This window comes from Cetorhinus maximus, chromosome 4, assembly GCF_964194155.1.
Source record: "Cetorhinus maximus chromosome 4, sCetMax3.hap1.1, whole genome shotgun sequence".
NCBI classification, from domain to species: domain Eukaryota; kingdom Metazoa; phylum Chordata; class Chondrichthyes; order Lamniformes; family Cetorhinidae; genus Cetorhinus; species Cetorhinus maximus.
Window position 1 is genome coordinate 143,755,096 of NC_135882.1, and position 13,729 is coordinate 143,768,824.

Sequence of the window (13,729 nt, forward strand, 5' to 3'; positions counted from 1 at the left end):
TTTGCTGGATATGGTCATTGCTTGACACTTGTGTGGCACGAATGCCACTTGCAAGCAAGAGCCTGTTATCTTGCAGCCAAAGTCACAGACTCCTCCATCCTCATCCCTGGGTATGTCCCATCCCACTGGCAAGACTTAATGACCAGAGCTGGCAACAGGGTGATTTGCAGTCTGGAGGCAGTGGCCATGGAAGTCCTCAACATTGACTTTGACTCTGGGCTCCATGAAGTATCATAAAATGGTTACAGCACAGAAGAAGGCCATTCAGCCCCTGTCGGCTCTTTAGCAGAGCAACTCAGCTCGTCACACATGCCCATCTTTTCCTCATAGCCCTGCAAATCTTTTCTTTTCAGATAATTCAAGTCTCATGGCATCAGGTCAAACATAGGCCAGGAATCCTCTTGCTGGTTACCACCTGCCAGCCTCCCTCAAGTGATGAATCGTACTCCTCCATGTTGAATATCACTTGGAAGAGGCATTGAAGGTGGTAATAGCACAGAATGTAGTCTGCCTGGAGACTTCAATGTCCAACACCAAGAGTAGTTTGGTAGCATAACTACTGACTAAGCTAGGTAAGACCTGAACACATCTGAACACATCATCAGCAGCAGAATTGTGCTCCTCAACAATCAGTAATCTCATGGCCCGGCATATCCCTCACTCCACCATTACCATCAAGTCAAGGGACCAACCCTGGTTCAATGAGGAGTCCAAGGGAGCATGCCAAATGCATACCTAAAAATGAGGTACCTAGCTGGTGAAGCTACAACACAGGACTACAATCATTGTGAACAGCAGAAGCAGAAGCATATGAAGCTAAGCAATCTGACAACCAAGGGGCTGAATCAAAGCACTATCAAGTCATAAATGAGGGTGGCAGTTGAATGATCCATCTCAGCCTCTTAATGAGGTTCAAAGCATACGTGGCTGAAGAGACGGTGTGAAGGGGAGGGTTTCAGCTTCCTGGGGCATTGGGACCGGTTCTGGGGGAAGGTGAGACCAGTACAAACTGGACGGGTTACACCTGGGCAGGACCGGGACTGATGTCCGAGGGGGAACATTTGCTAGAGTGGTTGGGGAGGATTTAAACTAAAATGGCATGGGGAAAGGAACCTATGCAGGGAGTCAGAGGAAGGGGAATCAAAGACAAGAACAAAAGACAGGAAGTGGAATAAGAAAAGTTATAGCCTGACAAATGAAGGGTAAGAATCAAACAGGGCCTTAGTGAAAAATAGTGGGAACGGGACAAGTAATGTTAAAAAGACAAACCTTAAGGCTTTGTGCCTTAACGCAAGGAGCATTCACAATAAAGTGGATGAATTAACCGCGCAAATAGATGTAAACAGGTATGATATAGTCGGGATTACGGAGACATGGCTGCAGGGTGACCAGGGATGGGAACTGAACATCCAGGGGTATTCAGTATTTAGGAAGGACAGACAAAAAGGAAAAGACGGTGGAGTTGCATTGCTGATTAAAGAGGAAATTAACGCAATAGTGAGGAAAGATATTAGCTCCGACGATGTGGAATCTGTATGGGTAGAGCTGAGAAACACTAAGGGGCAAAAAACGTTAGTGGGGATTGTATATAGACCCCCAAATTGTAGTGGTGATGTTGAGAATGGCATTAAACAGGAAATTAGAGATGCATGTAATAAAGGAACATCTGTAATTATGGGTGACTTTAATATGCATATAGATTGGGCAAATCAAATTAGTAACAATGCCCTAGAGGAGGAATTCCTGGAGTGTATACGGGATATTTTTCTGGACCAATACATTGAGGAACCAACGAGAGAACAGGCCATCCTCGATTGGGTATTGTGTAATGAGAAAGGAATAATTGGCTATCTAGTTGTGCAAGGCCCCTTGGGGATGAACGACCATAATATGATAGAATTTTTCATCAAGATGGAGAGTGACGTAGTTGATTCTGAGACTTGGGTCCTGACTCTTAATAAAGGAAACTACGATGGTATGAGGCACGAGTTGGCTATGATGGACTGGGAAACGTTACTTAAAGGGATGACAGTGGTTAGGCAATGGCAAACATTCAAAGAGCGCATGGGTGAACTGCAACAATTGTTTATTCCTGTCTGGCACAAAAGTAAAACAGGAAAGGTGGCCAAACCATGGCTTACAAGGGAAATTAGATATAGTATTAGATCCAAGGAAGAGGCATACAAATTGGCCAGAAGAAACAACAGACCTGAGGATTGGGAGCAGTTTAGAATTCAGCAAAGGAGGGCCAAGGGATTGATTAAGAAGGGGAAAATAGAGCACGAGAGTAAGCTTGCAGGGAGCATAAAAACTGACTGTAAAAGTTTCTATAGGTATGTGAAGAGAAAAAGATTGGTGAAGACAAAGGTAGGTCCCTTACAGTCTGAAACAGGGGAATTTATAATGGGGAACAAAGAAATGGCTGACCAACTAAATACATACTTTGGTTCTGTCTTCATAAAGGAGGACGCAAATAACATACCAGAAACGTTGTGGAACACAGGGTTTAGTGAGAGGGAGGAACTGAAAGAAATCAGTATTAGTAGGGAAATGGTGTTGGGGAAATTGATGGGATTGAAGGCCGATAAATCCCCAGGGACTGATAATCTACATCCCAGGGTACTTAAGGAAGTGGCCCTAGAAATATTAGATGCATTGGTGGTCATCTTCCAAGATTCTATAGACTCTGGAACAGTTCCTACAAGTTGGAGGGTAGCTAATATAACCCCACTATTTAAAAAGGGAGGCAGAGAGAAAACGGAATTATAGACCAGTCAGCCTGATGTCAGTAGTGGGGAAAATTCTAGAGTCCATTATAAAAGATTTAATAGCTGAGCACGTGGAAAACAGTGGCAGAATTGGACACAGTCAGCATGAGTTTATGAAAGGGAAATCATGCTTGACGAATCTACTGGAATTTTTCCAGGATGTAACTAGTAGAGTTGATGAGGAGGAGCCAGTGGATGTGGTTTATTTGGACTTTCAGAAGGCTTTCAACAAAGTCCCACATAAGAGATTGGCGTGTAAAATTAAAGCGCATGGGATTGGGGGTAGTGTTTTGAGATGGATAGAAAACTGGTTGGCAGACAGGAAACAAAGAGTAGGAATAAATGGGTCTTTTTCCGAATGGCAGGCAGTGACTAGTGGGGTACCACAGGTATCAGTGTTGGGACCCCAGTTATTCACAATATATATTAATGATTTAGATGAGGGAATTAAATGTAATATCTCCAAATTTGCAGATGACACAAAGCTGGGTGGGAGGGTGAGCTGTGAGGAGGATGCAGAGATGCTTCAGTGTGATTTGGACAAGCTGAGTGAGTGGGAAAATGCATGGCAGATGCAGTATAATGTGGATAAATGTGAGGTTAACCACTTTGGTAGCAAAATCAGGAAGGCAGATTATTATCTGAATGGCTATAAATTGAGAGAGGGGAATGTGCAACGAGACCTGGGTGTCCTTGTACACCAGTCGCTGAAGGTAAGCATGCAGGTGCAGCAGGCGGTAAAGAAAGCAAATGGTATGTTGGCCTTCATAGCCAGGGGATTCGAGTACAGGAATAGGGATGTCTTGCTGCAATTGTACAGGGCCTTGGTGAGACCACACCTGGAATATTGTGTGCAGTTTTGGTCTTATCTGAGGAAGGATGTACTTGCTATAGAGGGAGTGTAGCGAAGGTTTACCAGACTGATTCCTGGGATGGTGGGACTGACATATGAGGAGAGATTGAGTCGATTAGGATTATATTCGCTGGAGTGCAGAAGAATGAGGGGGGATCTCATAGAAACCTATAAAATTCTAACAAGACTAGACAGGGTAGATGCAGGAAGGGTGTTCCCGATGTTGGGGGAGTCCAGAACCAGGGGGTCACAGTCTGAAAATATGGGGTCGACCATTTAGGAATGAGATGAGGAGAAATTTCTTCACCCAGAGAGTGGTGAGCCTGTGGCAGTCGTTACTACAGAAAGTAATTGAGACATTGTATGCTTTCAAGAAGGAGTTAGATATAGCTCCTGGGGCGAAAGGGATCATAGGGTATGGGGGGAAAGCGGCGGCAGGCTATTGAGTTGGATGATCAGCCATGATCATAATGAATGGCACAGCAAGCTCGAAGGGCCAAATGACCTACTCCTGCTCCTAGTTTCCATGTTTCTTTCACAGGTGTCAGTCTTCAGCCAGTTCAATTCACTCCATGTAATGTCACGTAACAGCTGAGTGCACTGCACACAACAAAGGCTATGGGCCATTACATCCCATCTGTAGTGCTGAGGATTTGTTATCCAGGACTAACTGCAGCCTACAGGTGACTCCAGATCCACAGAAATGTGGTTTACTCTTAACTGCCTTCTGAAGTGTTACAGCAAGCCACTCAGTTGTACTAAGCCCTACAAAACAAGCACTGTGGGTGTACCTTCACCATATGGATTGAAGTGACTCAGTCTCAAGGGCAATTAGGATTGAGCAATAAATGCTGGCCTTGCCAGGGACGCTCAGATCCCAGAAACGAATTTAAAAAGCGCAGAATCCTGACTTGGACTTATGCCACCATTCCTTCAATGTTGTTGGGCAAATTCCTGGAATTTCCTACCTGATGCTATTGCTGAAATAAGAGACATGCTGTCGAAGCTTTTTGTCTTTCACTCATCAGCAGAGACCCAAAAATACCAAATTTCAAAGGAACAATTTTTATTGCATGAGAAAAGGGTGCTGATTGGTTGGCAAATGGACCTGATTAGTCGAGGTGTTATCCAGTCTACCTCAAATTATCCTGGAAAGGTAAGGTGTCTCAAAAATTTGAGCAACAGATGAAGCTAGCCATTTCATGCTGTTACTATGCAATCGCAACACGAGTGATATTCTCCACTAGCAGGATGCTGCCATCAAGCCAAGAAGATGTTTTGCCTACCATACAAATAAGCAATCTGGTATATAAATTTCAGTGCTGGTGCGATGCCAGGTATGTAGGCTGTACATCCCAATAGCTGATGAAATGTATCAAACCCCATGTCCCTTCAAATGTTCACAATAGGCAGAGTATTGACCATAATCAACCAGCCTGTGCTTGCAGAGCTCAGAACATGGTGTCCAATATGAGGCGTGATGCCGAGATTGGACAGCACTCACTGAACAATCCCAAGTGTGCTTGGAATTAAACAAACAACCAATTTAAGATGATCAGCCGGGCTTGCAATGTGGCTCACTTACGCTTGCTAAAAACTACCTATATTTATATTTGGAGCCCTGTCCTCTGCAAACAGAAATAACATGTTCAGGCATTGAATCCCTTATGGATGGGGCATCACTGTTCCCTGGTTAATCTCCATGACAATGCCTCAACCAATCAAAGCCCACTTGCAAACCAATCAGCACCTTTTCCTCATGCAGTATAAATTGCTGCTCTCTTTGAAATTTGGTATTCTTGTGTCTGTCCTGATGAATGCAAGACGAAAAGCTTCAACTGCATCTTTTTTAGCAATATTTATGTAATTTTGTGTGGTTATTATATTTTAATCATTATCAAACACCCCTCCATAGTTTGGTGTTGTTCACTGTCTAACCCCACTTGGTGAGATAGGGGAGCTGTGTCAGAACTTGAGGCAATGTATACCAGCAGCACATTTGGTTTTGGGAGAAAGAGTAAACAAAGTAAGAAATATGCTCAGCGTGCCAGTGCATTCATACCTTCATGTGCCCAGATATGACGCTGCAGATCGGTACCATTCTTCCGGAAATAGCAGTCACAATAAGGACATTTCACTGCTCGTTTTCCAATCAACCCTTTTAGTTGTACTCGTTTCCCCAGAATCTCTGAGATAGTGCTCATAGGGACCTCTGCAAATAGAAGTTAAGGAGATTTAAATGAGAGTGACTTTGTGGCATGTTGGGTAACAGCAACCCTTCAAACTAAAATGCTGTATGACAAGGGGCAGATGCGTATAAAATGAGAAATTCATTTAATGGAGAATTGTTAAATATTTATGGTGGCTGACTGCTCTCAGTCAGGAAAGGTTTCAGATGGGACGAAGCAGAAGAGTCTAAATTGGCAGAGGATTTTTAAAAAAGTGTATTTTATCCAAACAAATACTCGGAAATTGTTAGCAAATTAGGCTTAAAATGAAAATGCACCAAATAGATCTCTTTTATTTCACATAAACGTATCTTAAAGATAAAGGCTGTTAGAATTTAAAATACTATGCAGACCATTGGAACTCTTGTAGCTGACCTTGTAACACTAGGGCTTAGAAATTCAGGTGCAGGGTGTGAGGGTATAATCTCTGCACCTAAATGCCTGAGGCATCCTTGATATTAGTGGTGGGATGGGACTGGAATTGCTGGAAGAGGGGAGGAGAGATCGGTAGCTAGGTCGATGGGGAAGGGGTAGGAAAAAATTGATGGCTGAGCCATGGCAAGCGGTGGCTGGCCTGGGGTGATAGTGCCTGGGTTGGAGCGATTGTTGGCTGGCAAGAGGCAGGGCCGACGGGCAGGGTAGTGAGGGTGAGTGGGCTACATTCGTCTCTATGCTCCACGTTCGCACGTATGCGGACCTTCCTGCCAGTGGTGATCATATTGTGCTGTGAAAGTGGTAAGCAAAGCACTCCAGCGTTTGAAAATTAAAAATACAGGGCAGTAATTTTCGTATCACACAAAATTGTTATGGTGCAGAAGGAGGCCATTTGGCCTATTTTGTCTTCACCGACTGTCCTAATGAGCAATTCACCTCATGCCATTTCCCCACCTTCTCCCTGTAACCCTGCACATTCTTCCTTTTCACATAACAGTCTGAATCCCCTTTTGAATGGTTCAATTGAAACTGCCTCCACCACACTCTCAGGCAGTGCATTCCAGACCTTAACCACTCGCTGCGTGAAAAAGTTCTTCCTCATGTCACTTTTGCTTCTTTTATCAATTACTTTAAATCTGCATCCTCTCGTTGTCGATCTTTTCACGAGTTCCTCCCTATCTACTCTGTCCAGTCCCCTCATGATTTTGGCCAGAATATTTCGCTTGTTGGGCGGGCACGCGCCCGACCTGAACGAACGCAAAATTACGCACAATAATGTCAGGTGAGTATCCCGACGTCATCGTGCACTCGAGTGATATTTCGGTCGGCAGGAGTGCATGGGAGTCAGCAGCGTGCCCGCCGACAATTAACAGGCCTATTAAAGCCGTTAAAGCTCTAATTGAATTATATTTTTCGCTGCCCGTCCAACCTTACGATTAGCGGGTAGGCAAAAAGGCCAAGCGGCCTTTGGATTTTTTGCAAAACCTCATCCACGGGCGGGATGAGGTTTCATTCAGTGATTTTCAAAAAAAATTAAAAATTTCCGAACTAATTTCTAACATGCCTCTGTTCATGTGACAGAGTCACATGAGGGGACATGTTATAAACATTTTTAAATTCTTTATTTTCATTGTTCAAAATCTTCATCTCCCTGAGGCAGCTCTGTGCCTCAAGGAGCTTTTCCTGCACGCATCCATGAACTTATGCGCTCACCCTCCTCCCCACACACAGGCAGCGCTGAGCGCTGCAGCGCGCATTTCACGCTGGGTGTGCCTTAACTGGCCCACTAGTGTGAAATCACGGTCGGGCCCCAAACATGGGCGGCGGCCGAGCCCGCCCGACGAAGACAAAATTCTGCTCTTTGAATACCTCTATCAAATCTCCTCTCGCTTAGCCTTCTCTTCTCCAAGGAATACAGTTCCAACTTCTGCAATCTATCTTCAAAACTGAAGTTCTCTGGAAACATTCCCATAAATCTTTTCTGCACTCTCTCTAGTGCTTTCATAAAGTGTGGTGGCCAGAACTGGACACAATGCTCCAGCTGAGGCCAGCTAGCGTCGTACACAAGTTCAACATAGCCTCCTTGCTCTTGTAGTCTACGCCACGATTAATAAAGCCTAGGGTACCATAGGCTTTGTTAACCACGCCCTCAACCTGTCCTGCCACCTTCAATCACTTATCAACATATACACCCAGGTTCCTCTGCTTCTGCACCCCTTTTAGATTTGTAACCTTTATTTTATATTGGGCGGAATTGTCCGTGACTGCTGGCATCAGGTGTGTTTGCTGGTGTAAGCAGCCAATATAACAAGAAGGCCAAAAATCTGTGTCACTAAGTCCAGAAACCAGTTTGCGATCATCCGCTCAGCCCTTCGATGGTGGGCCGCGTTTCCCGCCATCGGATGCTGGGAACCTCATTGTAATACATCAGCATATCATTATAAGGCTAGCCTGCAGGACTCAACATCCCCCCACTGGATCATCCGCCCACATCGGCGTGATTGCACGCTGACGTGTTTCATGACAGCATATAAAAGGCGTGCACTTGGCGACTGCACTTTGAGGGGAACTCGGAGGTGAGTGCACAATAATGTTGCAAAGGGCTCACAAGGTGCAAGGGGCACCTGTTGGGCTTCAAGATTGAGATGCGGTGGAGGGGGGGGCAACGGCTGCCCTGCGGTTGAGGCAACTTTGTTGGGGTTGGCAAAGGCTGCCTTGTGGTTGAAGGTAGCACACAAGCACATAGGGGTGGGGTGGGTGGGTGAGGGAAGCGGCCACGCATTAGGGGCACCTCGTATAAAGTGACCATTCCTCTACAGCTCAGACAATTCAGGCGCAACCACATTTATATGATTGGAGTCGGGTCTCTAGCTTATCTGCCCACTCAAGCAACGCAGAGGCATAAAAATGCCACCAAGTGTTCCAGAGCTTTCCATCCCTCAGGCACAGACAACAAACTAATGAGCATTTTAGTGGACTGCAGAACAGTTGGACACCTGGTCATGGTCTCCCACCTCTCTCTCGGTGCTCTTTAATGGCTTGTCGCCTCTCTCTTGCCACGTTCTTTAATGGCCTTTTGCCTCTCTCTCTCTGCACTCTTTAATGGCTTTTCGCCTCTCTCTCCGCACTCTTTAATGGTCTCTCGTCTCTCTCTCTTTCCACGCTCTTTAGAGGGTGGTGTTCCTCCCTCTGTACAGCCAGGCTCAGTTGCTCTCTTCTTCGTTGTCTTTGCTCTCTGCATACCTTGAGGCATACAGCTAGTTCACCAGGCTCCGTGATCCTGATGTACACCTGCAGGATGGGTTAGCATGGGTGTAATAAGAACCTCTCTTGGTTAAATGAGGGCCTCTTAACGCATCCTGGAGTGTGCCGGCCACCACTTGGATGGCCAGAGATTAGTGTGCTGCATGGCTGCCCGAAACCCCACCTTCCTCTGCCCCACTCTACCTGACCGATTGGCAGCAGCTTTGCCCACTGGACTGCATGCTGTGCTCTTAGATCTGGCGCAGGCATTCTCCTAACCTGCACTGCAAAGCTGCAGTTAGTTTGAACCGTGGGGGAGACTGGTCCAAACTGGGATGATGACATGGGCTGTGAGCGCCTTCACCAGTGACTGCTCCACGGCCACCTTTAGCAAGCAGATATAACAAATACCAGTGTCTTCTTCCCCTTGTTATTTCTTACCTCCACCCATATGGATTCTACATCTTCTGATCCAAGATCATTTCTTGCTATCGTACTTATTCCATCTCATAATAACAAAGCTACCCCACCACCCTTTCCTTCCTGTCTGTCCTTTCAAAAAGTCACAGACCCCCTGAATATTTAGTTCCCAGCTTTGATCTCCTCGTAATCATGTCTCCGTAGTGGCTGTAAGATCATACCCATTAACCTCTATTTGTGCCGTTAATTCATGTATTTTGTTCCGAATACTACATGCATTTAAGTAAAGAGCCATTAATTTTGCCTTTTTACCACGTTTGCTGATGATTTTTTATGTTTGTACACGCTGTCCCTTCCTCTCACACTCTGGATACCGTTACCTAAATAGCTGCCCTGCAATACTGCCTTATCCTTTTGCTATGTAAGCCTACGTATCTCCTCTCCAGTACCCTTTCCCGCTCTATTTAGTTTGAAGCCCTCTCTACAGCCCTAGTTATTTGATTCGCCAGGACACTGGCTCCAGCAAGATTCAAGTGAAGCCCGTCCTACCTGAACACTCCCTTCTAACCCAGTATTGGTGCCAGTGCCCCATGGACCAAAACTTGGGAAAATGTTGGAGTCTATGATAAAGGATGTAATAGCAGAGCATTTAGAAATACATAATCTAATCAAGCAGAGTCAGCATGGCTTCATGGAAGGGAAATCATGCCTAACAAATTTATTAGAATTCTTTGAGGAGGTAACAAGCAGGATAGATAAAGGAGAACCAGTGGATGTAATATATTTGGATTTCCAAAAGGCATTCGATAAGGTACCGCATATGAGGCTACTTAATGAGATAAGAGCCCATGGTGTTGGAGGTAGGATATTAGCATTGAGAGTATTAGCTAAGTAATAGAAGACAGAGAGTTGGGACAAGGAGTCCATTTTCGGGATGGCAACCTGTAAATTGTAGAGTGCGACAGGGATCAGTGCTGGGGCCACAATTGTTTACAATATATATTAATGACTTAGATGAGGGAAGTGAATGTACTTTTGCCAAGTTTGTGGATAACACAAAAATAGGTGGGAAGGCAAGTGGTGAGGATGACACAAGGAGTCTACAGAGGGATGTAGACAGGTTAAGTAATTGGGCAAAATCATGGCAGATGGAATACAGTGTGGGAAAATGTGAGGTTGTGCACTTTGACAGGAAGAATAGAGGAGCTGAATATTATTTAAATAGTGAAAAACTGCAGAAAGATGCAGCACAGGAGGATTTGGGAGTCCTCATGCATGAATCCCAAAAAGTTAACATACAAGTTCAGCAGGTAATAGGGAAGGCAAATGGAATGCTGGCCTTTATTTCAAAGGGAATGGGGTATAAAAATAGGGAAGTCTTGCTAAAGTTATACAAGACGCCAGTTAGACCACACCTAGAATACTGTGAACAGTTTTGGTCCCCTTATCTAAGGAAAGACATACTGGCATTGGAGGCAGTCTAGAGAAAGTTCACTAGGTTGATCCAGGTGTGAAGGGATTTTCTTATGAAGAGAGGTTGAGTAGGTTGGGCCTGTACACATTGCTGTTTAGAAAAATGAGAGGCAACCTTATAGAAACATATAAGATTCTTAGGGGGCTTGACCACGTAGATGCTGAAAGGTTGTTTCCCCTTGTGGGAGAGTCCAGGACCAGAAGGCATAATATTAGAGTAAGGGGTTACCCATTTAAGACAGAGATGAGGAGGAATTTCTTCTCTCAGAGGGCAGTGATGCTTTGGAATTCTTTACCACAGAGGGCTGTAGAGGCTTGGTCATTAAGTATATTCAAGGCTGAGATAGACAGGTTTTTAATCAGTAAGGGAAACAAGGGTTATGGGAAAATGGCAGGAAAGTGGAGTTGAGGATTATCAGATTAGCCATGATCTCATTGAATGGTGGAGCAGACTCGATGGGCCAAATGGCCTGCTTCTGCTCCTACGTCCTATGGTCTTACGCTCATATGGATGGAGGGGCAGCTGCGGCTCCCACATATGCCACCGAAGAGCCACAGCCAACCTCCATTGGTTGGCGCTTAGCTAGACACAGGTCTATAGACGCTGCCTTTTGTTCCTGCAGATGAACGAGAACCAGTGTTGCAGAAGACTGCGCATGACTAAGGAACTGGTTGGTCACATCTGCCAGCTACTGGAGGATTTGGTATCACGTGGACATGGAGGGCATCCACTGCCAGTGGCTGTGAAAGTGACAGCGGTGCTCAATTTTTACGCCAGTGGCTCCTTTCAGGGCTCCACAGGTGACCACAAATGCATCCATGAGGTCATGGGTGCCATCTTCGAGAGGGCACACAGCTTTGTGCATTTCGCTTGGGACCCGGAGATCCAGGATGCAAGAGTGATTGGATTTGCCTACATGTTGGGTTTCCCACAGGTGCAGGGTGCCTTCGAATGCACTCACATGGCGCTCAGATCTCCATCGCAACACACTGTCAACTATGTCAATCACAAGGAATTCCATTTGCTGAATGTGCAGTTGGTGTGCAACCAACACAAACGCATCCTGCAGGTCTGAGCATGGTTTCCAGGGAGTGTGTGTGACTTGTACATTCTCAATCGGTCACAGATCCCTGACATCTTCAAGGGTCCATAGAGGCTGCAGGATGGCTCTTCGGGGACAAGGGCTACCCACAGAGGAAGCGGCTGATGACACCCATTCGGCGGCCTCAGACTGCAGCAGAGAGAAGGTATAACGAGGCTAATGCTGCCACTCGCAACTTAATGGAGCAAACCATCAGGATGCTGAAAATGAGGTGCTGGTGCGTGGGCCAATCTGGTGGAGCCCTGCAATATTGTCCACAGAGGGTGTCATGCATTGTCGTCGTCTGCTGCACCCTTACAACCTGGCGCTGCGAAGGTGAAAGGAGCTGGCTGAGGAAGAGATGCAGGAGCTGGAGGTCTCCTCCAATGAGGAGGACGTTGACTGTGATGAGGGTGAGGAGGTCCTCGAAGGCGATGAGGCCCACGCACTGGCCAGACCAGGCAGGCATGCTCAGAAGGCCCTTATAGTTGCTAGATTTGTGGAGGATGATGATAACATGCAGTGAGGAGACACCATAAAGTCCTCACATTGCATCTGTGAATATTTGACTCCAATCTGACATATGGCAGCACACAGATCCTCTGTGATAATGCTCCTGTCATGAAGATGCAGTGGAGGACCCAATATTCGGTCGATTGCAGGAAGATGATGACGGCATGCAGTGAGGACATTCCATAGAGCTTCTGAGAGTGTCTGACCCCTGTCTGGCCAAGGGCAGCTCACTTGTGCTCTGTGATCAGGATTATATCAAAGCGACGCAGCCATGAAACTTTAAAAGCACCTGATCCTTTGTCTGCCTTCAGCACCTGACCCCTTCAGGAGCACAGTGTCATTGGTCACAGATGCTGAAGAGATGGAGGCCAGTCCCACCTTAAAGGTGCTGAGAGCACACGGAGAGAATGACGGAACTCTGTGAAGCCTGCCCTCGACATTCTGGCAGCAATGACAAGCACCTCCAGGTGCAGGCATCACTATTGTGTCCAGAGAGTGATGGCCGGACCATCACTTTGGTCTGGAGACAGCACAAAGTAGACATTCTTGCATGTTTATTGACAATAGTGAATAATATGTACAAGTGATTAACACCAGTGCACAGGCTGTGCAGTTACATCTTCTTAACCTTCCTAACCCTGCCACTACGTCTTTGTGCGGCTTGGGCATTCGCAGTGGAGGTGGAGGCAGCCTGCTGACTGCTATGCCCTGTCTGTGATGACCTTGACATGCATCCTCTAGAGGGCCAAGACTGGAAGGCCCCGGCCTGCTCTCGGGGACCTGCTGTGTGGCAGTGTCACCTCCGCGAGCTATGGAGTTGGAGCTGCTGGGGTCACAGGAAGAGGAGATTTGAATGGCGTGGACACTCCCAGAGTCTCCTCGGTGGATGTCCCCAGGGTGTGCACCTGTTGATCCTCCTCAGTATGGGTGCCCAAGGGCCCCTGGCTGACTACTTCAGAGAAGGGGTAGCTGGAGTGAGATAGAGCTGCTCCGCACGGCTCTCATGTACACGCTGTTGTGTCAGCGATGGAGCTCAGCCCACGCAGCAGTGCAGGATTGACGTCCTGGACCAAGGCTTCCATGGAGGGTGCCATCCTACCAGTGTTGACCTTGGTGTGCTGGCATGCCAGTGCTTTCACCTCAACCTGAAGGTGGACTGACTCCTCCATCGTGCCTTGCAATCTAAGGCGTGCAACGGACAACCCTTGCTGATGT

At 46.4% G+C, this 13,729-nt stretch overlaps 1 protein-coding gene across 6 annotated transcripts in view; it reads right to left on the bottom strand.

The window, feature by feature from the left end:
* The window catches only part of zfat (zinc finger and AT hook domain containing), a 200,467-nt gene that overhangs the window by 60,386 nt on the left and 126,352 nt on the right, over positions 1-13,729 (bottom strand). For all 6 annotated transcript variants that reach the window (XR_013576453.1, XR_013576454.1, XM_078540954.1 and 3 more), the window contains exon 9: positions 5,684-5,833. Coding sequence is in view for 4 of the 6 variants with exons in the window: in XM_078540954.1 (XP_078397080.1) it covers positions 5,684-5,833 (150 nt within the window). In the remaining 2 variants the exon portion in view is untranslated. The remainder of the gene's footprint in view (positions 1-5,683; positions 5,834-13,729) is intronic.